Source organism: Poecilia mexicana, unplaced genomic scaffold (assembly GCF_051168715.1).
Source record: "Poecilia mexicana isolate PSO_F unplaced genomic scaffold, ASM5116871v1 scaffold_19, whole genome shotgun sequence".
Lineage (NCBI taxonomy): Eukaryota > Metazoa > Chordata > Actinopteri > Cyprinodontiformes > Poeciliidae > Poecilia > Poecilia mexicana.
The window spans coordinates 25,032,784-25,055,720 of NW_028263388.1; the positions used below are offsets into that span (position 1 = coordinate 25,032,784).

At 39.0% G+C, this 22,937-nt stretch overlaps 1 protein-coding gene across 1 annotated transcript in view; it reads left to right on the forward strand.

The window, feature by feature from the left end:
• Window positions 1-22,937, forward strand: part of LOC148153780 (uncharacterized) — a 45,709-nt gene that overhangs the window by 17,483 nt on the left and 5,289 nt on the right. The window contains exon 3 of the mRNA XM_088000882.1: window positions 16,359-16,540. Coding sequence (XP_087857008.1) covers window positions 16,359-16,540 — 182 coding nt within the window. The remainder of the gene's footprint in view (window positions 1-16,358; window positions 16,541-22,937) is intronic.

Consider the following 22,937-nt stretch of genomic DNA (forward strand, 5'->3'; position numbering starts at 1 on the left):
TTTTTATTGTTTTTTACTTTTTCTTTCAGAGTTGAATCCCAGTTGCGAGAAAAACACTGATATTATCATTTCCATTAAAATTAGTGCGTTATTTCAACTTGTCAGAGTAAGAATCAGGACAGGGTGAAGCTAAAACATAAATTATGGCTCAGTGGGCTTTAGTGAGCCAGTGATCCGTGACGGTGAATCTGCACTTGCAGCAGCATCAAATCTTCCTCCCAGCTCAGCAATATTTTTTTTATACCTCAACCATGAAAACGCATGCTGTGAAAATACCATAGACTCAGCTTTTACAATGTTTAAAAATGGCTGTAGCAAATTTCCAGAATAAACACAACAACCGAGGTAAGCAGGGTTGAAATGCATTCATCTTCAGGGAAGTGCATAGCCTGAAGGGACCTGCAGCGAGTTTTTCCTTCCTGACTAAAACAACATGGATAATGTCTGTAAAAACACTGCAATACAGAAAATTTAAGACCCCAACTCCTGATCTTAAAAGATAAAGACATTTAATCATTACCTTCTTTAAAGTCAGACTAATTAAAGTATGTTAAGGGTATATAATTAAAAAGTTACCTTCAGAAATGAGAAGGTAAGAGTGACTGGATGAAAAGAAAGTGCTGCGGTTTTCCCACTGAAGCTTCCTGTCCTCTCTGGTGCAGCCCACATAATCCGCAGCGATTAAGCTGCTAATTTCCTCCTCTTGGGGGATTCACCAAGGCTTTGGCTGTATCTTATTTACTCCAGGTACACAGCAGGAAACAGGAGAAAAAGGTGTCTGGTAAAGTTTCTGCAGCTTCAGCATCAAAACACCACGACTGATTAATGTTCTTAAAGGGCCGGTGCGTCAGAATGTACTGATAAAACCCAAACTCAAGGCCCGGGGGCCAAATCTGGCCAGCCGTAGCTTTTTATGTGGTCCTCTAGACTCCAGATTACATCACTAAGTCCCTCCAGTTTTTCACAAATCCAGACAAAATCAACAGATCCCCACATTTTTTCTGATTTTACCGCAAATTTCTCTCAAAATTAGCCAAAAACTTTGGGTTTAATTGGCTGCTGCTCAGCCTTACTTTATGTGAAGTTATAGTCCGTGATCGATACGGCGATTAATAAAAAGTCACATTTAGCATCATATATTGGCACAAATAAAGCAAATGTGATTTTGATTGCAAACCAATCACAAAATCTAGGAGATTATAATAAGTGTTTTAAGAAACACTTATTGAATGCTGAAACAAATCACTGCTTATTCATATTTTAACAGTTTAATAGGTTTTATCAGGATATTCTGGCTCAACTTGCCCTTTAAGGACATTCAGATTTGCATCAAACTGTTTTTTAATTAATTTATCGTTGATTAAAATTTATTGGGACAACGATGAATCAAAATTCTTATGATAAACGATAAACGATGCGATAAATGCCCCAATGCACTGAATTTTTTCTCTTTTTATCTAATCAGATCTCAGCCTGACTGATTGTTTTGTCTCAGTTAAATTGGACGACAGAAAATCCAATAAGGAAAGAATCTGAAGTTTGTCTGCGAAACCGTCTTGTTGTTATAAATGTGACCCAGGTGAGTCAGGATGGATTAAATGTGACACGGTTTGGGTGAGTGATGCTGAGGGGACATGAGAAGAGCTGCTGTCATCCTGTTTGCTGCTCCGCCACCAGCTGACTGTTTGACGTGGCTCCCTGTTTATCTGCAATCAGAGCTGTAACCATTCAGGACAGATTTCACTGCCGGGTGCGACACACTCCTACATAAAGCTGTCAACTTGTGACCAAATCAGCTGGGATGCCTGTCAGTAGCGGGTCTGGGCCGGGCCGGACCTCGGGCTCGGTAGTCGAAAGGAGCGGCTTCAGGAGAGCTGCAGAAAGTCAGAGAGCAAGTCTGAGGACGGAAGCAGGAAGTCTGAAAATGTGACCATATTTTTAAAGGTTGCAAAGCAGACAAGACTTTTTATGGCCTGATCCAATGAAAACGCAGAGAAATGCACTGAAACACATTTATCAGTGGCTGAAAGACTTTACAAGGAACATTTTTCAAATCAAAGATATTTAAAAAATATTGTGTCTTTGAGATTAGGGGTGCACCGATTGCAGTTTTCTGGCCGATCGGCGATTACCAATCTTTTAAAAAGCCTAACCTGCCGATTCCAATTTTTAAAGGTTGCAGAGCAGACGAGACTTTTTATGGCCTAAACCAATCAAAACGCAGAGTCTGTGCAAAGAAATGCACTAAAACATATTTTAATTTAAGATTCTATACAAGGAAAATCTTTGTCAACATGTTATTCTGCTTGGAAGCACATCTTTCAGGAACTGAAAGCAAAGATATTCAAAAAAATATTGTGATTTCTTGAGTTATTTGATAATCTAGGAGCATAAGACTTCAATTAATCAATCAATCAATCAATAAAATTTTATTTGTTTAGCATCTTTCAGCAACACGGCAGTTCAAAGTGCTTTACATCATAAAAACACAAAGTCACAGAAATGCAGTCGACAACTGAAGCATTTCATTTTACCATCATTACACATCAGATCATTGATTATTGTTTCATTGGTTATTGTTTCTAAAGGAACTCTAACCAGGTATTTTACAGTCTGTTCTCTCAGTGGACTGTTGAACTGGATGATCTTCTCTGTCTTCCTGGTTTTAGTCAGAACTCCAGCAGCAGCGTCTGGTTCTGACTGATTTTCTGAAGCTGCGCTGTGAGATCAATGCAGGTAAAGTTAAACACATTGTTGAGCTTCTTTAGATCTCGCTGAGACATTAGTCCTCTCATCCTGGAAATATTCTTCAGGTGATAGAAGACCGACTTTGTAACTGTCTTTATGTGCCAGTATCAGTCAATCACCTAAAATTAAGAAAATCGGCACCAATCAGTGCAGCCCTTTGGGGATTTCTTCCTGTTGCCCAGAACTGCAAAATAACCAGATTATTTTTCTATTCACTTCAAACAACAAAAACCAACATATTAAAATGATTTTGCTGCCCTGAAACTGTAAATAACGAGGAAGTTGTTGATCACTGGATGTTTTCCATCTTCTTTCTCTGCTTCCTCTGCTTCTGTTTCCTTCCAGTGAAATAGAGTTGCAGTCAGTCGGACTGACAGGTGAAGCTGGATTGTGGCGCAGGTGTCCCCAGATTGAGAGAGCAGAGAGATGGAGGATGTTCTCCGCTCTTCAGCTTTGATTGGGAGACGCGTTTTCAGAAAAAACTCCTGCATGAAAGATGAAATGCAATAAAAAAAGAGAGCGAGGGGGAGGGGGAGGGGGAGGGCTTCGGTACAAGCATCATTTTCTCCCACGAGCCTGAGAGGAGATCGCCGCTCAGCCGCCCTCCCTCTTTCATTTCTTCCCCTCTCTCTCCTCCTTCTCGTCTGCTCTCCAGCGGAGGGGAGGAGGGGGCAGCGCTCCTGCTGTGTCGATGGGAAGGCAGTTACAAACGTTACTATTTTCAGAGAGTCAGTCAGTGTGCACGCTCCGCGCGAAGTGGCAAGCCGTCGAGGCAGCAAAAAAAAAAACAAAAGCAAAAACCAGGCGCAGAATTCCTGAGACGCTTTGGGAAAAGATGGAGGTGATGCCCGGGAAGCCTCGGACCCGCCGCTGAACCGCGCCAAGCATCCGACCGCAACGGACACTTCCAAGTCTGGAGGAACTCTCGCCAGGGGCTGAATCCCGACTTTTCCAGGTTTATCCAAGAGTGGGAGGGAATAAAAAGGGGCCTGAGAGGCGGAGGAAGAAGGAAGGAAAGAAGAAGGAAGGAAGGAAGGAAAGGAAAAAAGAGAAATGGCAAGTTTCGGGAAACTCACCGACTACTTTAACCGCCGCAAGTCTCGAGAAGAGCTGCGGGTGGGGAGAAGCTCGCGGCGCAGTGGCAGCTACTGCTGCACAGTGGCAGAGGCCAGGTAACCCCCGTGTGTGTGTGTGTGTGTGTGTGTGTGCAAAGGCATGCCAGCCTAAATGGCACCCTATAGAAACCATCACTTCTCTGCGTTTAAAACCAAGAGCACCTGCTGAGCTGAACACACACCTGTCAGAATCACAGGTGTTTGCTTCGTAGTGGCTCCCTGTTTGTGTGCGCTGTTACATAAGTGTGGAGGTTGCAGTGGATGCGTGCTGTCAGGCTGGAGCCCACTATAGGTCCTTCCCACTGACTCAACGCGGAGCGTCTTTCTATAGATAGAAAGAGAAAAGCGTGGAGTCAACATGCTGGTTATGTGGAACGACGGAGCGTGGAGGGAGAGGTGGAAGCAGCCAGCAGCTCACATCTGCTTCACACGTTCACACCGTCGGCTTCCTACTTGCACTCAGGATGTGTTGCTGTTTATCATTCAGCGGCAGGGAAGTGGATTTACAGCAAACTGACTGCAGAGAAATGGGGAAATTATAAATACTCCTTCATCTTTTAGATAAAAAAATCCAAAATTAAGAATGAAATCTTCTTTATTGGATTTATTCTACATTTAGAGGTTGTAAATAACTAGATACAAACAGATTGGCAAACTGATTATACATAAAATAATTTCAGTAGCATACTCTGAGATTTGAGTTAATCTATTATAGGGCTGAGAAATGATTAATCGTCAACTAATTTATTAATCAGTTAATCGTGAACTGGAATATACAGAATCGAAAAATTGGACTAATTGCTGAGAGAACAATATACTCAGAGCATAATCTGTTCATTACGGGGCTGAAATGATTAATCAGATTCATCATAAGATTCTTAATTTATTAATCGATTAATTAACTGGGGAATACAGACTCAAAAACTGACTAAATGCTCAAGGAACATTATACTTACAGCAGTAATGAAGGCACATCTGCTCAAAAATATATACAATTTACATTTGTATATATGTCCATAATCTGAAATTTGGGTTAATTTATTATAGAGCTGAAATGATTAATCGGGTTAATCGTCATAATGATCATAATCGTCAATAAATGTATCAATCAATTGATTGTTAACTTGATCATACAGAATCAAAAATGGACTCACTGCTGAAGGAACACTATACTCAGAGGAGTAATTAAGCAAAATCTGCACAAAGATGTATGTTTGTATTTTGCATTGAAGATGAAAAAATCATCCCTTTGTAAATATAGTTTAAGCTTCACATGTTAAAATTATGTAAAGAAAATTCTCCTGTAAGCACATTTTGTTTTGTCATCAATCAGATGATCCAGTAATAACACCTAGATCAGCCCTGCACTGGCGTCCAGCAGGAAAAACTGAGTTTTCTACATGTTGATGTTCAATGTTTTACCTGCAGCTGCTGCAGATGATCAAGCGCTGACTACAGGAACGCTGTGTTTCCATTTTAGGCAATAAGATGTTTAGTTTTTTATTTAAAGAATAATTTACATATTTGCATCTTTGTATGAATTTATAATAATGTAGACAAACACTTCAATAAAAAAATCTGCAAAATTTGCCAGTTGTTTATACGATTAATCGATTAATCGTCAGAACAGATCGATTAATCGATAAGTAAAGTAGTTGTTAGTTGCAGCCCTTCTTTATCCAGTCCACCTTGCAGGTTCACTGGAGGATTTGGGTCTGAAGGAGGCTGCCGTTGAACCATTTATGGATCGATTTCGTCATGTTTCTGGACCAACTGACGACCCATTTTTCAGATCGTCACCAGATGGTTAGTTTAAATTTTCTGTTTTCTTTTAAAGAGTTTGTGAAACTGAGAAGTTTCCCAGGGCTCTTGGTTTAGAAACAGGCCCACAGCATCACACATCCTCTACTTTACCTGAAAGTATACACCAGGTGCAAAGTTGCAGTTAAAGTGGACGTTTACGTTTGTGATGGTTGCTATGGAAACGAGCCCAAGGCACCATTTTTTTCTTCATTACTTTAACCTCTCTTCCTGTTCTTCTCTCTGTACATTTTGCAAAGATCGATTGAATTCAGTTCAAAAATACTTTGTTTATCCCAAATTATAAAGTATTAAAATTTCTTGGTTGCATTCATTAAAGGGATTTTTATGGGTGCCAGTATTTTGAGTGGTAATAATTACCACTTGAATAAATGTAATCAAATGAAATGTTGCATTTTCCTGACCTTGTTGGTGTGAAACTCACCTGCAGCTGAATTTATTTGAATGTTTTTTTCCCTCGGGGAGCCAGTAACTGTTGCGCTTTACTTGTATCACCTTTAAACACTGAACCATCCCAGCAGACACAGTTGATTAAAACCGTTCAATTATATTTTGTCAGCGTTCTCGTATGCAGCATAAAAATGATCTCATCACGCCAGTTAGAGTTTCCACTTCATCACAGTTTCACCCCGTTTTCTGACACTTTTTAGTTTTGTATAACAGCTCTTTAATTAGCTCCATGAATTATTAAAAAGGGAAATCTGGTGGTGCATATTTTACATCCTCTGTTAATTCTTCTTGGACTTGCTGTATGTTCATATGTAGGATTTAGTTGTTTGAACAGAATAAATGTTATATTTTATGATACAACAAAGAGACAAATTACTGCAGCGGAGTCATAATCATTCTCCAATAAAGTCAAGGAACAACAGTTATTTTATGTATATTGTAAATAATTCACTGTTGTATAATAATGCCCTACAAAAACCTTTGAATTATGATGCAGAGAAGATATGAAGGCCTGAGAGATGAATGTTTATTGATTACCAATCGGAGCACAATGCTGTTAGCTAGGGGTTCTGCTAATCCACAAATGCGCTAATTTAAAAAATATATTTATTTTATTAATATGTATGTATTATAATCAGCATCAAAAATATACCATAAAGTATAAATTGTGTTCCCATTACATACTTACAAAGTTAGAACAAATTTAAAAAATCCCAAAATGAATGTAAAACTTAGTGGATCATGTTGTGCATACAACACAAAGCTCTCGGTCAATAAATTAAATGTTTTCAAAAACCTGAACAAATTCAACATCTTACATCTGTAATATAAACTCCATGAACCCAGATAATCTGGTGAAGATGCTCCCAAAAGGATTGAACGGTGTCACATTCAATGCAAATGCGCTAATAGTTGAGTTAATTTATTGTTTTGCTAATTCTTCTTGGGACACATGGTCAGTGTGAATATGGCTGAATTTAGCACTTTAGCATTAGCTTCTGCTAAACAGGATGCTGGTATAGTGCTTTAATGTTAGTGGAACAGCTTCTGATTAGTTCTTTAACGTTAGCGCTGCTAGCGTTTTAGCTAGCTGCTTTTGGCTAGCTTTATGCTGTCAGACTGGCTCTGCTGAAGTGATTTTTTTTTTACATTTTTTTATTTTTGGCAGACTTCAGTGTGTTTAACAGCAATTTAATTAATGACCATACAAAGGTGTTGGTCATATTTTACATTTTATCCGGTTGGTTTGCATGGAATGAGAAAAATATTTGCAATCTACATGTCATATAAATTTAGATTATGTTTGTCTTTTTCATGGAAGTGCGTAAACTAACAGATTAACATCAACAAATGCCCATATAGTGATGAATCTTTTTGATTGTTCCAGTAGATCAGAGAGTTTGTTCTTCAAATATCAAAGCTTTAATATGAATGTCATTTATGATTCTGGTGTCCAACACGGAGTGTTTTGGGGGAGAAAATTGATGCTTTATATTTTCCAAACATTATATTTTTTACTCACAGACAGAGTGTTAATGTGGGTGGAAAACAACTCAAGATGTCCTGCCTTTATGAATCCCTCACATCCCCACAGTTTGTCTCCCACTCAGCGTCTCTTTCTCTCAAGTCACCCCTTCCTACGCCTCTCCATCTTTTCGTGTGTTCTCTCAGAAACTTTCCATTTCTATCGAACCATCACTTATCATTTTCTCTCTCTGTCGCCCTTTCTTACACCAGTTCCCTCAAAGCCGCACCAACACATTAACACTCTGCCTCTTGTTTTTATTTGGATGAAACCAGGTGGAAACATGCTGTCAACGGTCAACAGGCCTTAATCCAACAGCTGTTGATCACAGTCGTTAGATTTTCATGGTTCGATATCGTTAAGTAAAAACAACAGAGTTTCACAGGATTTACACAAAAAAATTGCATAACTGACATAAGTATGGTTTGTGGATGACTGAGTGTAACCCAGATATTTGTGTCTTGTGGACTGCCACAATAATACTCCCAGTCAAAAGGTGGCACCAAATGCAGCAGATAAGAAAAAGAAGAAACACGATTTTATTGTAGAATTGAGGAGGAGTTCTGTAAAAAACAGATGTTTTTCCAACGTGAATGAATAAAAAAATCATTAATTTTTCTTTTTACGTTCTTTTCTTCTACTCTTTTGAGAAAAACAATGGCGAGGGAGAGGGAAGTAGGTCGGCTATGCTAGCTTGACTATGAAAACTTTAACATGTAGATGTGCTGTGGAATTCTGTATCTTTCGGTTCAGCTGCAAAATAAAAAAAGGCGACCCACACACCAACTCTGACAGATCATCAGTAAAGCAGGTGTTTAAATTAATCAACCAGTGCTGTTAGCTTAACTAGTAGCAGCGTTAGCTAATCTACCACAGCAATCACTTAATAATAATCGGAAAATAAACATCAAGTCTGAAAACATAAAACTCTAACAGCCTGAGTGTCCTGTTCTTTGCGTGGGAAATATTTGAGTATTTTATTTTTTTGTTTGTGAAATCCTGAAACATGAAGTGGCGTTGTTGTCAGTTGCTATGGCAACGAGTCAGCGTGTAGTGTAGCTGACACAGAGAGCGAGAAAAAAGTGGTTCTGAGTTGTTCTTTAATGGTTTTTCTGCGTTATTTTTCCCTTTGCTGTAAAGCAAAACGCTAAATTAATGACAGCTCAGGTTTCACTGAGGTAACGGGATTGTTCTGTCGATGTAAAAGAATCGTCTTTTCGCCATTCAGCGTTGTGCGCATGCATGAAATTTCTGGATGTGAATAAAAACACGAATGAGGTCCATGCAGCAGCACACTATCGCCCCCTAGATGCTAAAAAGATCATGTCTGAGTCCTTCATCAGTTCTAATTCAACCGTTGGTTGTTGACGATTATTTTGTGAATAGATGCTGTCAGTAGAACAGAGAAAATCAAGAACTACTTCCTTTTTTTCTTCAAAATAAGAGTCCTGAATGTCAATACGCTCTCCTTCATATGCGGGTTTCATAAAGGCACCTTTACCTCAGCAGACAGCGTCACATGCTGGCAGCAGCTAATATTGCTTTGTGACAAATTGTACAGAAAAGTTTTAATATTGTGAGATCTGATCTCATTACGCCGCTAATACACGTGTGTGTGAATCAGGACCGAATATCAGCTGTAGCAGGGAGGGCTGCACTGAAACGGAGTCTCAGTGAACAAAAGGAAATTTTGCTCATGTCCTCATTAATCACCTGTTTTCAGTGTTTTGTCAATGCCGTGCACACTGCGCTCTACTGGCATTTTCTAATGTTGAAGATATCCCTGTAACCATCTCATTTAAACACTGGATTTGTACATTTCAGGTTTTCCCTTTGAGAAATTTCAAACTTCTTGTTGTTTTGTCTGGTTTAGGAGAGCACCAATTTAACGATACTTATACATGAAGCCGATCTATCTAAAAACCGACCACAATCCTCTCCTGGTCATGTCAGTCACACCAACTGAGAGACTTTCTTTCTATTTTTAGCAACATTTCAGACAAGAAAAATTGGTGTCATCCAAAATCGGAATTGGTTGGTCAGGATTTTTAAAGATTGGCCTAAAGACTGCAGTCTAGGGGTTGTAAACGATTATTTTAGTAATCGAGTATTCTGTCGATTATTCTTATGATTAATCAAGTAATCAAATAAAAAATTTGATGAAGTAAAAATAGTAAATTCTACCATAACAGCAGCATTACTATCGGATATCAGCATCGGCCACATTTCTCATAACTGTGCTTCCCTAACAGTTACTTTTCTGTAGTTTAGAAAAATCCCCTGTAACACTAAAAGTTTTAAGTTAACCTGAACAAAATTATACAAAAATATGAAATAATATTCAAGTTAACAGTAAAGCAGCAGGCTCTCAAAGACACGTAAAAAATGTCTATAAACCAGTTTTTAGTTAATGTATTCAGTCAATTTAGTAGATGAACGTTCACTTTGCAAAAATGTTTATAGCCTTTATGTCTATGTTAGCGACGGGATTTGGTTCCTTCATCGTGCATAAAAACACAAACAGCAGCTACAATCCGCCACCCGTTTGTTGTGACCGGGATGGTGGTAAATTTATTTTTCAGATTCGTCCATAAAGCTGCAGTCACACTAACAATCAAATAACTAACAGCTGCCCGTTCAGTCCATCTGCTCCCCTGTGTAAACACACCTGTAGCGCTCTTCCCGCCGTTCAGGTGTCGCTCCAGTTAATTTCCTTATTGGTCCCCCGAAAAACAACAGAAACCTGGACATCATCATCAAACTTAAAAGCTGGACGTTATGCTGCTATCACTTAGCAAGGACTCTTGGGTAGAAGTGAGCGCTGCGCATCATAAATAACGACCCGGCCGGAACACGATGCGCTAAATAATAAAACATAAATTAACGAAGCTTCAAGGCAGATAAATTTCCCCGAGGAATTTTAACAGTCAGGGAACTCAAATCATTCAGGCACGCCTAGTCTGAATAAAATATATTAAATAAGTTTCGCTTTCACATTAAAACCAAACTGTGGGGCTTTAAAGTGATTCTGTTTTTAAACTGAGTTTATGTTTTATGGATGCCGGTTTCCTTCCTATGAAAACCACATTACAGACTTTTGCAGTTTCCTGCAGCCTGAGCCTTAATTCCTGCTGTTTCATTAGAAAGATGAACGGCCTTCGGTGGAGCGAAGTGATTGAGAACCGTCTGTGATGAACCAGCAAACGTCCAGCCTGAAAGCCACAGAAAGTCCACACACTTCAGCTCGTCATTAAAGCGGATCAATGCAGCTTCGCTCAATTTATTTGCTTTATTGACTCCGGTGTCTGCTGAATGACTGAAGGATGAAGATGAAGATTAATTGGCTCTTAACGTATTGCTCCCAGATTTTCTCATCCAGAGACCAAAGTAAATCTGCTTTTATCTCCCCTGGTGGAAAGATGAAAACATATTTAACTCCACAAGAAATACAAGAAATTTTCTGCTTTTTTAGATACTTTATTAAAATAAGGATAAATTACATGCCTCTATCAACATTTAACACTTTTATCAAATTTTGATTGTTCTTTATTCATCTTAAATGACAATATATTTTGCCTAACAGTAAAATATTTCTAACATAATGAAGCAAAAACAGTCTGAAGTTACAGAGCTGTTTTCCTGCTTCACTCAAGCTAAAAATTATTTCTACTTTAGTTATAACATTTACAAGTAAAAACTGGATTATCTCTGTCCAGAAGGCATAAATTTCCAACCAAATTTTCCCTGATTAAAGGAATAAATTTACAATATTAGAATTAAAATATTCTCTGGCATTATAAAGTTGGGAATTGGCATGAAATAATTTTTTTTCTGGTCTTGGATGAAGTTTTCTGTGTGTAGATTTGCCATGCAAACGGGATCCAAAATACATTTTATGTCACAAATGTCACAAATGTCTGCCTTTATGATGTCAGCAAATTTCTACATTCACAATGTCAGCAAATATCATAGTCTTAATTTGTGAATTTAAGTCTTTAATCATGGAAAATTCTCATTTTTCTTTCAAATGTAAAAACTTTTTAACACCAGAAAATATAACAAGTCGGCTTTTTACTTGCAAATATGTGACATTTTTGTGTTTTTCTTTATTTGGTGGAAATGTTCTGTGGCTATTCATACAAAAAAAAAAGACTTACAGGCACATTAATGCTTCGTATTTTCAAACTGTATCCTTTTCTATGTTTTTTCTACAAGATCATTTCAAAAATAATTATGTCTAATTTGATGTTTGAGATAAAAACTTTTTAGTTTTGTTACGATTTAGATTAATGCATCTTTTATTAATTTTGCTCCTTTAACATTTACAAAAACCCACTGCAAACATGTACTAATCTACTGAGCCCCCTGATGTTTAATTTAAAGACATGATCGCCTGTTCAGTCTTACTGACTGAAATCTCTTTGAAAAAGCCGCAGTCTCCTTTTTCACCTTTTGTGTTTCGTTTTTAAGCGCCGCACAGCCGAGCGAGTCTCGTTCATTCAGCAGCAGCTCTGAACCCAGGAGCGTTGCCGTCGGTCTGACCTGTTTGCTCCGCTTTTAGCGGTTTGAAAAAGATCGGCTTTTCAGTCCCCACAAAATCATTAGATTGTTTCAAATGCATCTACACATGAATCTGTAATTGAACTAATCAATTTGTTTTTTTAATTAACCAACAATAACTGAAATGTATCATGATGAGGATAAATCAAAAGTAGCAGATGTGATAAAAACCCATCATTAGTGGAAATAATCCTTAAAATGCCTCAGTTTCAATCATTTTGGACTAAAAATTTACTTTACGATTTTTACACATCTTCAGCAGGTGATATGGCAGCAGATCCAGTTTTTGTGTCATGCTTGGAAAAACTGCAAATTTAACTAAAAAAAAACAAAAGCAAATATAAAAAATAGGATTTTTTTTCTTTCTCGCCATTAAAACAAAAATGTTCAAAAACTGAATTAATTACTCCAGTCTGCGTTTTTTTTTCCAGTTCAACAGGAAGTAAGCATTTAAAAAAAACAAAAAGAACGGCAATTTCTCAATAAAGCCAACCTGAACTGATATTAATCTTACTGAAAGTTAAAGCCAAAAGGTGTTTGTGAATCACTCTGGACTCGGCGGTTCTGCATACATTCAGCACCGTTCTGCATTCAGAAACGTCTTTGAGTTATGGTCCGTTTTTATTTTTTTGTTTTTTCACAAAGCGTCCGGGTTGACGGATGGCTGGACGTTGGAGCCAGAGGGCTGCGTGTTCTACTTTTAGCCTTAAAATGGGTCACTAATACAAACCGCTGCGCTTGTCTGGATCTGGAGCGTGGGCCTGTGGATGTGGGAGAATGGCACATTTCCCCCGGGGGGCGCCGGCGAGACGGAGAACAGGAGCTTTTCTAGAGTTTTCTTCAAACTGACGAGATAGATTGTATGACATGTTTCTCTAACACCTTTCTGTTAAAAAATTACAAATCCTGCAGTGTTTTTCCACACATTCTGACTAATTCTGCTCCTGTCTGTCATTCATAGTGAATCTCGTTTATTCTCTGCATATTTCCAGTTTGTGTGACACATAAACACGACACGTGGCTGTCCTCCAGAACATCGGTGGACATGAAACTGTTGATTCTTCCAACCTGATGGTAGAGATTGCTGCTGGGAGGCAAAGGAAAACAAAAAACAAGGCTCTTCACTCCTCATCTCCGCTCTCTCCTCTTCTTTTCACCCCCTTTTTTGTAGTCAGTGTCGCTTAGCAACAGGTCTGTTGGATGAGTGAAACCCAAATTGTCAGAGCGGCCTGGGCCGACTGTTCAACCCTGTGTGCGTTATCATCACGCTGTGCCGGTGGGAGGCCAACAACTGTGTTTGTGCAAATGAAGAGAGTGCGGCTGGCTGTAAGTGTTTACAAGCTGAGTCTTAGTCGCTTCACCTCCAGGCAGCTTCAAGGAGTGTGTGTGTATGCGTGTGTGTGTGTGTGTGTGTGTGTGTGTGTGTGTGTGTGTGTGTGAGAGAGAGTGAGTGAGTGAGTGCGCTTCAGGCAGATACTTTTTTTCCCTCACACACGTCTGTATGGATCGCCAAGGAGTGAGAAACTTGTCGGTTTCTGCTGTTATCAAAGTGTTTCCTCCCTACATGTGCACAGAAAGCTGAAAAGCAGGATTCACCTTCGGTGGGTCTAAATATTTCCAGCCCTGCGTTTCCCACTAGGTTGGAGTTTAATCGCTGATGTCTGGGCGTAGCTTCTGAGACCCGTGGATGTGCTGATCTCTGCTCTCGGTTTATCTAATTGATCCCCAGAGTTAGATAAACTTAAGCCTGCAATATAAACTGCAGAACACACAGAGAGACAGAGAGGAGGGAAAAGAATTGCTTCCTTCGCTGCCCACTTTTACAAAAAACTTAGGATAAATAAATAAATGGGAAACTTATGAAAACATATCTTCTTATGAAAAATAAAGACTGGACTTAAAAACCAGTGTTACATTTTTGTACTTTATTAATACAAGCACTTAAAAATAAAATCCAGCTGTTTTTTTTTTAAATGTTTTTTGGTGTCTAGAAAACGAGTTGTTTCAAAAACGTCATTGTTGAGTCGTTGTGCCGTTACCTAGCAACCCCAGCAAAGATCCAGCACTTTTGGTCAGCTGGATTTACCTCTGTATGCACTTTACAATGGCTTTATGAAATGCTTACTGCAGTCTTGTTGGTTGTGCAGGAGGCTCCACTTTTGCTTGTCATAGATGTACTGTTGTATAATTGCTCATCTGTTTGCAGCTGTTTTCATGTGTGAGTGTTAAAGGTGAGTTGGGGATGTGGCCAGCAGCCGCTTATTTGGATTTACAGGGACAGGACACCCTAAAACAACTCATTAGGGCGGATTTATGATTTTGGACAAAAAAATGTAACAAACGTGTTTTGTGTATCCCATAAATCTAACCTCTTTCAGGAAGTGCAATATGTCACCTTTAAGGATGAGGTGGGTTTTTTTTGGCCATATTTAAATTTGTGTATTTCGCTAAATTGTGGTGGAAACACTTTGCCTCACACCGGTTTGCATCCAGCAGCAACAAGCTTGATTTTAGGGAACACTGATATGTTTTCTTGATGTGAGAGTGTCAACAAATCTGGCATTCAGAGAAGAGAGACTGGAAGAAAGTCAGAAGAAGTTCTGTTTCCAGAGTCGAAGTGTGGGGACCTTCTGGCCTACACACCAAACGGGGTGTGTGAGGAGCACACCACACTGTTCAGATTTTTTTGAGTGAAATTTGACTTGTTGGTGGTCTATCACATAAAAGGCCATTGAAATAAAGGGAAGCCTGTGGTTGAATTGTGAGAAAGCGGTATTAAAACCTGTTATTGCCATATAAATGTAAAACAGGGCTGCAGCCATTAAAAGCTTTTCTGATCCGTTTTCTACATGAGATCATCAGGCATTTTGTCTTAAAGAGCCTCTGCTTACAGCCACATTAACAGCTCTGCTTCATTTCTACACTCATGTTATTTATTATGTATATTTCATAAGCCTTTTCCAGGATATTTAACATTCATAAAAAGTTAAATGCTTTTTTTATCCCGGATCTCTGCAGCTCCAAGTGAAATGTACACAGAAAAAATGTCTTCTGCAGTTTTTCTTTGAAATAATTATTCAACACTGAATCGGTTGGCAGAGTAGTTAATCATGTTGAATATTTTTATCTTTCTTCTAAGATACAGATTAATTTCTAAAACCTAGTGTATGAATATTTATCACCAGTGTTCCTCCACAGTGTAGAATCTCACATTCTTGTTTCCCACTTCTTTCTTTCTCTTCTTATATAACTTGTTTCTTGAAATGTTTTGTGGCGTCAGTATGTTTTCCTTATAGGACCATCGCTTTCCAGCTTGAGGTTTTTAGTTACAGTGAAGAGAAATAAATTAAAACCGTACATTTGTGTGCAAAACCCAACTAAATAAATGAATAAATTGCATTGTGTATGTGTTTTGTTGTAGCACTTTGCCAAGCTGTTCGCTTGATTGTTTCTATTGATTTCTGATGTGATGATGTTGGCTGCTATGACGGATCAATAGTTTTAGTCATCTGGATAACCTGGGTCTGATTAAGCAGAGCTGGAACCGATTGATCCCTGACGATGCTCTTTGTCATTAATAGGAGTCCGTATGCATTGCTGTATATTTGTAGATATGTAACAATAAATTGTTCTTGATGATAAAATGTCCAGAAGTTATTTTGATAATTATATTGAAGTTTTGAGACCATTTTCAAGTAATATAGTGGTAATAATGTAATGATGATGCAGAACAAATTCTCAAAGATCAATAAACTTTAAATTTTAATGAACATTTAATGCTGGAGCTGGAAGACATTTTAAATATCCAAAATAAATAAATAAACAAAACAAATAAGATTATTTATGGAGTCTCTGTAAACAATATTAGGTGAGACCAAAGTGCCAGATTTTATCATCCAGTTTTTGGTAGAAAGAGAGAAAAGAGAAAATGATAAATCATACAAATGGAAATTATTGAGCTCATTTTAATTTATCATGCAATTAACTGAGTTATTATTTATTATTACAGGCCTAGTTGTATATTTAAAATGGTATCATATTCAGTTTTAATTTGCAGCTCTCTCTGTTACAGTAATTATATTCTTGTCAAAAATACCAGTAAACCAAACAGATTGATTCTTCATGTCTTATTTATGAAGGTCTTTGGAAAGGAAGCTGCAGCGACCCCTACTGGCGAAGTCGCGTACTCTCCCCAGCATCCCTCAGTCACCAACCGTCTCCAGGGTCCACCACTCGGACTTGATAGGTGGGAGTCCACCCCGCAGGAAAAACCCTCCACCTGCCACCAGCCAATCCAAGGCCTGCACTCTGCCCCCTGCAGGTAAACAGCAGCATTTTCTCCAACTTTTTCAGTTTACCTCATTTAACAAACACTCACCCCTGCAATAACGCATCTTAATATATACAACCTGAAGGAAAAATATTAGTCTCTTAACTCGTTGTCTTTGGTCCTCTGAATGTGAAGAGTGACGATGTATTGTAAATGTGACTGGCCACAACAAACTCATGAACATGTGGATTCAGAGCATTTTGAGTTATTTATGGATTTCAAACTTTCCAACGATATAAAACACATGGAAATCAAAAAAGTTCTTAACTACCAGTGTGTGCACTAATAACATTTTAAGACTATTTGTAGTTTAGAATAGACTTGAGTTGCTTTGGGAAAAACAAACATTTTATTTCAGCCAGTAGATAGCCCAACATAAATGATTTTATTTCAGGTGTTAAGATGCAGTTAGTCAGTGAGCATTGGTTATTTCAGTCTTTCTCAAACTGTGGTCCCCACACTACCGGAGGTCCCCGCACCACCGGAGGTCCCCGCACCACCGGAAGTCCCCGCACCACCGGAGGTCCCCGCACCACTGGAAGTCCATGGACTACTGCTGTGTGGACGACCATTTATTTGCCATGACTTGGGCTGAAAGTGCGACGCTAAAGCTAGCTTATCAAAGGATTGTGTTTAAAAAAAACAATTGATAGGTGGCTTAAAACCAGGTCACTCAAAAAAAGATGAAGATACCGGTGGAAAGGAAACAACAGCAGGAATACTTATATAATCGGAGGAAGCTAAGTCAGACCTGCTGCGAGTTTTGTATCGTTCACAAGCAATTCAATTCTTTTGAGCAACTCTATGCTATGAGCAGTAGGACTCAAGTCTATCTTTTTGTTGTGCGTCTAAATTACAAATAGCCCTAAATGTTGTTAATGAACACAGCACCTCCTTGCCAAAACGTTTGGACAGCACTGACTCATGAAGTAATAGCATCTTGAACTTGGGGCTACATGGTGTTGTGCTAATCTTTAGCTGCTGGTACAAAACTGTAAAGTACATAAAAGCCCAAACTAAAGTCTTCAGATATGCCAAACATGACCCATTTCTTTCACCTTTCTGGCGTCTGCTGCTCTGATTCTCTGATATTTGTTTCACATGACAGAGCGCGCAGCATCCAGTTGTCTCAGAGGCAGCAGATGTGGTACACCCTCTATCTCGCTCTCTTTGATCTCTCGTCTCTCCCTCTCCTTCTTGCTTGTAAATCAAACGGCGTTCCCTTACCTGAGAGGGAAAACATGTCATGGAGAATCTTGAAGCTGAAGCCTCCTGACAGAGAGTGCTTTCATTTGAAAAGAAAAATCCATCCTTGTTAAGAAAACACTTACAGGTAATGTGAAAGGATTGCGTACAGCGGGGATTCATAAATAAAACAGATTATTGGAGAGAAAATAAATTTTTTCATTGTTATTTCTCAAGAAGACACATTCCTAACCCAAGAGTGAGAGACGTAATGAATGCTGTGGGAAGCGTCGGTGTTCTTTTTCAGTATTGACCTACATGCAGTGGGTTATGATGCTTTAGCACAAACGCATCTGAATCAAACGAATGGTTAATAACCTTTGCAAAAGTTATTGATCAGCCTTTTGATTGTTGGAAGCAGAGATGCATCTGTAGTGCTGTCAATTGATTAAAATCAGATTAATCATGATAAACAATAAGCTGTGGCGGAAACGCGTTTATTATGCACATGTAGGAATACGTCTAAAATCAGTGTTACATGTACCACATCCAACTCTAAACTGAGCAAAGTCAAAGTGGTGTTTTCTCAGGGAAAGTAAAGCTAAACGTTAGTTAACTGGAACGCTCCGACTTCCGAGTCTAAGTACAACACAGCAAAGAAAAAAGTACGAATTGTGTGAGACCAGCTGAGGCATGCTAGTTGTTAGCCTCTCCACATCGTTTGACATATTTTCCTTCTCTGTCTCATATCTCGACTCTTTGTCGATCCTGACAGCAGCCATTTTGTTCATCATATATCTTTTTCTCGTACATTGGTTGAGAATGTCCCCATATTTTCTCTTTGTTGGTCTCAGCGCGCATGGCTCCACTATGGATTGTGCATGTGATTGTCTACCAAGATGGCGCAGATCACTTCCAGTTCAGACTTTTGGGAAATATGGAACATTAACACATTGTGAAAAATGGCAGTGGCAGAATCATGCTGTGGGGTGACTCTAATATCTAAAAAGACTTAGTGGTAATAAAGTATCAAAATCAAGCAGAGTGACACGAATGCATCTTATACTGACTTGGCTTCTGAACAGGAACATCACTTTGGCTAATTCTGGCGCATTTACAAAAATGTTAATCAATGTGCTTTATCCAAATAGGCTTAATTTAACTGAATTAGTCATGCAGACCCAACATAAGGTGGGATTACGTGCAGCATGTAGACAAATAATTTTTAACTTCTCATTTTCTTGGCCTAAATTTGAATCAAAGTTGACATGACCTTGTTTAGAGATTAATTTCATTCCACACAGGTTTCGCTCAGACATGCCAAGGACAAGCAGAACTCCATTAACCTCACTGAGCTTTTCTGATGGCTTTTTTTCCCTCTATGTTCTAAAAATATCACAGCCAATATTTGATTCATTCCACAGCAATTTGGTAATTTTAATGCTTAATACTTTGTAAAAAAAAAAATGTAAGGAGAAATGATCTCTTTGCTTCTGTCTGGACCATCATGGCCTTCAGTTGGAACAACGACTTGATTATTTTATCAATAAACCCACTTTATTAGAGGAGCCTGAGCTCCATCCATCAATGCCCTAATCCAATAAATCCTTCCCACCGCTGCGTTCTAACGATCCCAGACCGAACCGTCGCCGGATTCGGACCCAGGTTCTGCCATTTTATGAACATCCTAACCGCCTTTGTCTCTCTTCTGTTTCCTCTTGTTCGGCTGTTGCTCCGATGCAAATATCAAATTAAAGAACCTGGTCTCACGTGGCTCCTTGTTGCCTAGCAACTACTGTCATCGACCATGATGCGACCTCGCTCTTTCCACCACTCTTTATCCCTGCAGGAGTGGGAAGACAACTTCTTTCTTTTTTTTCCTTCCCTCGCTGCTCCTCGGTTTAATAACCGAGCCGCACTTCATTCAGGGATTTAAGCCGCGGCTGATATTAGTGAGAGTAATTCACCAGCCTCTCTCTCTTCCTCTCTGTCTGGTTTCACAGTGTAATCCAGCTGTGGAAGCCAGGTGTGTACTTGAACATGTTTTGCATTTGATCCAACTGGGAAAAAAAACAAAAAACATTTCTTTTTCTATTTTTCTTACAAAGACGTGTGATTACGATCAGTTTGATGTTTGACTGCCTTGCAATCTATTCTTATTTCCTTTTTAAATACAGCAAACAATTTGAGCCAGCTGTTCTGCAGTTTGTTACAGAGGTGGACAAGAATTGTCACGCATCTGTTAATTACTGGTGTTTTGGCTCTGCAAAAACTCAAAGTCTTAGCAAGTGTTTTTGGTCTAGTTTCTAGAGCAAGTATCTTAGTTTTATCTTATTTCAAGTAACTTAAAAGTATCTTTGTAGCTGGATATAGAGGCTTGTTTTATGTAAATAATTCTTTGATATTGATGAAGAAGTTCTGGTTCCATTGCCAAATTGTTTCACTAAGTTATAAGTTAATTTATCTTCCAAAGGAACTAGAACTTTTTCAATATTAAGGAATTATTTCCTTAAAACGATGGCTGTATGTCTTGCTGAAAAGTTTCTTTTAAGTTTGTTTGTCTTTTTCCAAGTGTAGTAAGATATTTGCAGTAGAAACTAGACCAGAAATACTTGGTGAAATGTTGTGTTTTTGCAGTGCGTGCAGCAGCAGAACTTCTGGATATAGTTAATTCAGCTAACATGGAAGAAACAGGTCTGTTAGAGAATTTTCGGTATTATCATTTTGTTATTACTTTAGTTCACATTCAGTCTATAGATTATTGTGATTTTCTGTTTAAAGTGTTCTCTTCCTTATGTGTGTATAAACTGACCTGGAGGTCAGGACTGTCTGTTTCATCTTCATGTGAAACAGTTAACTCTGTGTTTCTCAGACCGTAGATCAGATATCACACCTGGCTGGTTTGTTTAGGTTAGAAGTTTTACGACCTTTGTTGTTCTTCCTGACTGCCCCTTTTGGCTGTTCTGCTTGGACAATAAAACAGGGGCTCGCGTGGAAGGAGATCAGAACTCTCTGTGAACGGCTTGGAGAAGTTGTTGATGGAGATTTCTCCTTTTGGAAAAGCTTTGTCATAAAATTCATATATGTTGTCTGTGGTTCTTTTATATAGGTTCGAGAAAAAGTACCTATCAGGGTCCGTCTGGTTTTGTCTCTGCTTCCGCTACAAAATCCATTCAAGTTGCTTGGATTTGTTTCACATTTTTCAAACTACAAAGTTTGCTGATTTTTAGAACACGTAGTTGTGAAATAGGATAATCCTTATTGACATTACACCAGTAGAGTTAGGTAGTGACTAGTTTAGGGCTGAAACGATTCCTCGAATGATTCGAGTACCTCGATTACTAAAATTCCTCGAGGAAAATTTACCTGCCTCGAAGCTTCGTTAATTTATGTTTTATTAGTTAGCGCACCGTGTTCCGGCCGGGACTTCATTTGCGTTGCGCGGAGCTCTCACTTCCGCCTGAGTTGTTGACAAAAGCTAAGTCTCAGCGGCATAAAGTCCAATCTTCAAGATTGGCCCGTGGGGATTTTATTGATTGATGATAATGCCCGACTTTTTATCGTTTTTGGAGAACCAATAAGCATCCTTAAAATGACTGGGGGAATGCCTGGAGTACGGCAGCATTTCTCCTCCGGGGCTGCTGGTTGAAAGCGAACGGCGGGAAGAGCGCTGAGGTGAGCGGATAGCCTGAACAGGGCGGGCGGCTGAGTAGCTGATGCTTACCGTGTACATGTAGCTTTACCGACGAACCACACAATAAATTTCATATCCCGGTCTGAAGAAACGGGTGGCGGAGCGCATCGTACATGGCTGGTAGATGAGTTTCTGAGTGTGACCAGTGAAGGTGTCGTAAATATCCCGTATTGCTTCCCCCGTGTTCGTCCCCCGGTCTAACGGTTCGTCAGTCCGCTGGTCTATTTCCTCCCCTCCACCCCATCTTACGTTCGTTCATTCGCCCTCTCCTCCCACTCCAGGCGGCATTTCCCGTATTTTCAAACCCAAAGCGTGACAGGTTAGGTGGCAAGGTGAGTTTAATTAATCTATTAAACTCACTGAAGATGAATACATAAACTAAAAGCTGGATTGTAGACATTTTTTATAAGCATATTTGTGAGCCTGCCTCTTTGTTATTAAATTCAATATAATTTCAGATTTTTCTATAACTTTTCTTCTGGTTAACTTAGAAAGTGAGCTATTATTGTTACAGGTTAGTTTTCTAAACTACAAAAAAGCAACTGTTAGGGATGCTCAAATATGAAAAATTGGACTGATATTGATATCTGATAGTAACACCGGTATTATGCCAGATTTACCAATATTTCATTTTATAATTTTTTTTTATCCGATTACTCGATTACTAAAATATTCGTTTACAACAGCCCTAGACTAGTTACATTTACTTGATCAATATCAATATCATCGTTGTCTTCAGGTGTTTTCCCCCAGACTTTGAAAACAGCAGTTATCAAACCACTGATAAAAAAAAAACAATCTAGACAAATCACTACTGCAGAATTACAGGCCGATCTCCAACCTCCCATTCATCAGCAAAGTTATTGAAAAAGCAGTTTTTAAACAATTAAATAACTTCTTAACAACAATGAATCGCTTTGACTCCTTCCAGTCTGGTTTTCGTGCTCACCACAGCACGGAGACGGCCCTAGTCAAAGTGTTCAATGACATCCATATAAATACAGACAGTGGGAGAACCACAGTGCTGGTACTGTTGGACCTCAGTGCAGCTTTCGACACTGTTGACCACGACATCTTACTGAATCGACTGGAGAGTTGGGTCGGACTCTCCGGTCCAGTGCTCCACTGGTTTGAATCTTACATAAAGAACAGGGATTTCTTTGTTTCAATTGGAAACTTCTCATCAGAGAGGTCACAGGTCACATGTGGGGTACCCCAAGGCTCAATCCTAGGACCCCTTCTTTTCAATATTTATATGCTCCCACTGGCTCAGGTTATAGCAGGAAATAAGATCAGCTACCATAACTACGCGGATGATACACAGCTCTACATCACGATGTCACCAGGTGACTCTGAACCCCTCCAATCACTGAATAGGTGCTTAGAACAGATAAATGTGTGGATGAGCCAAAACTTTCCCCAGCTGAACAGAAACAAAACTGAAGTTATTATCTTTGGACCTAAAGAGGAGCGAACTAGAGTTAATGCACAGCTTCAGTTATTACAACT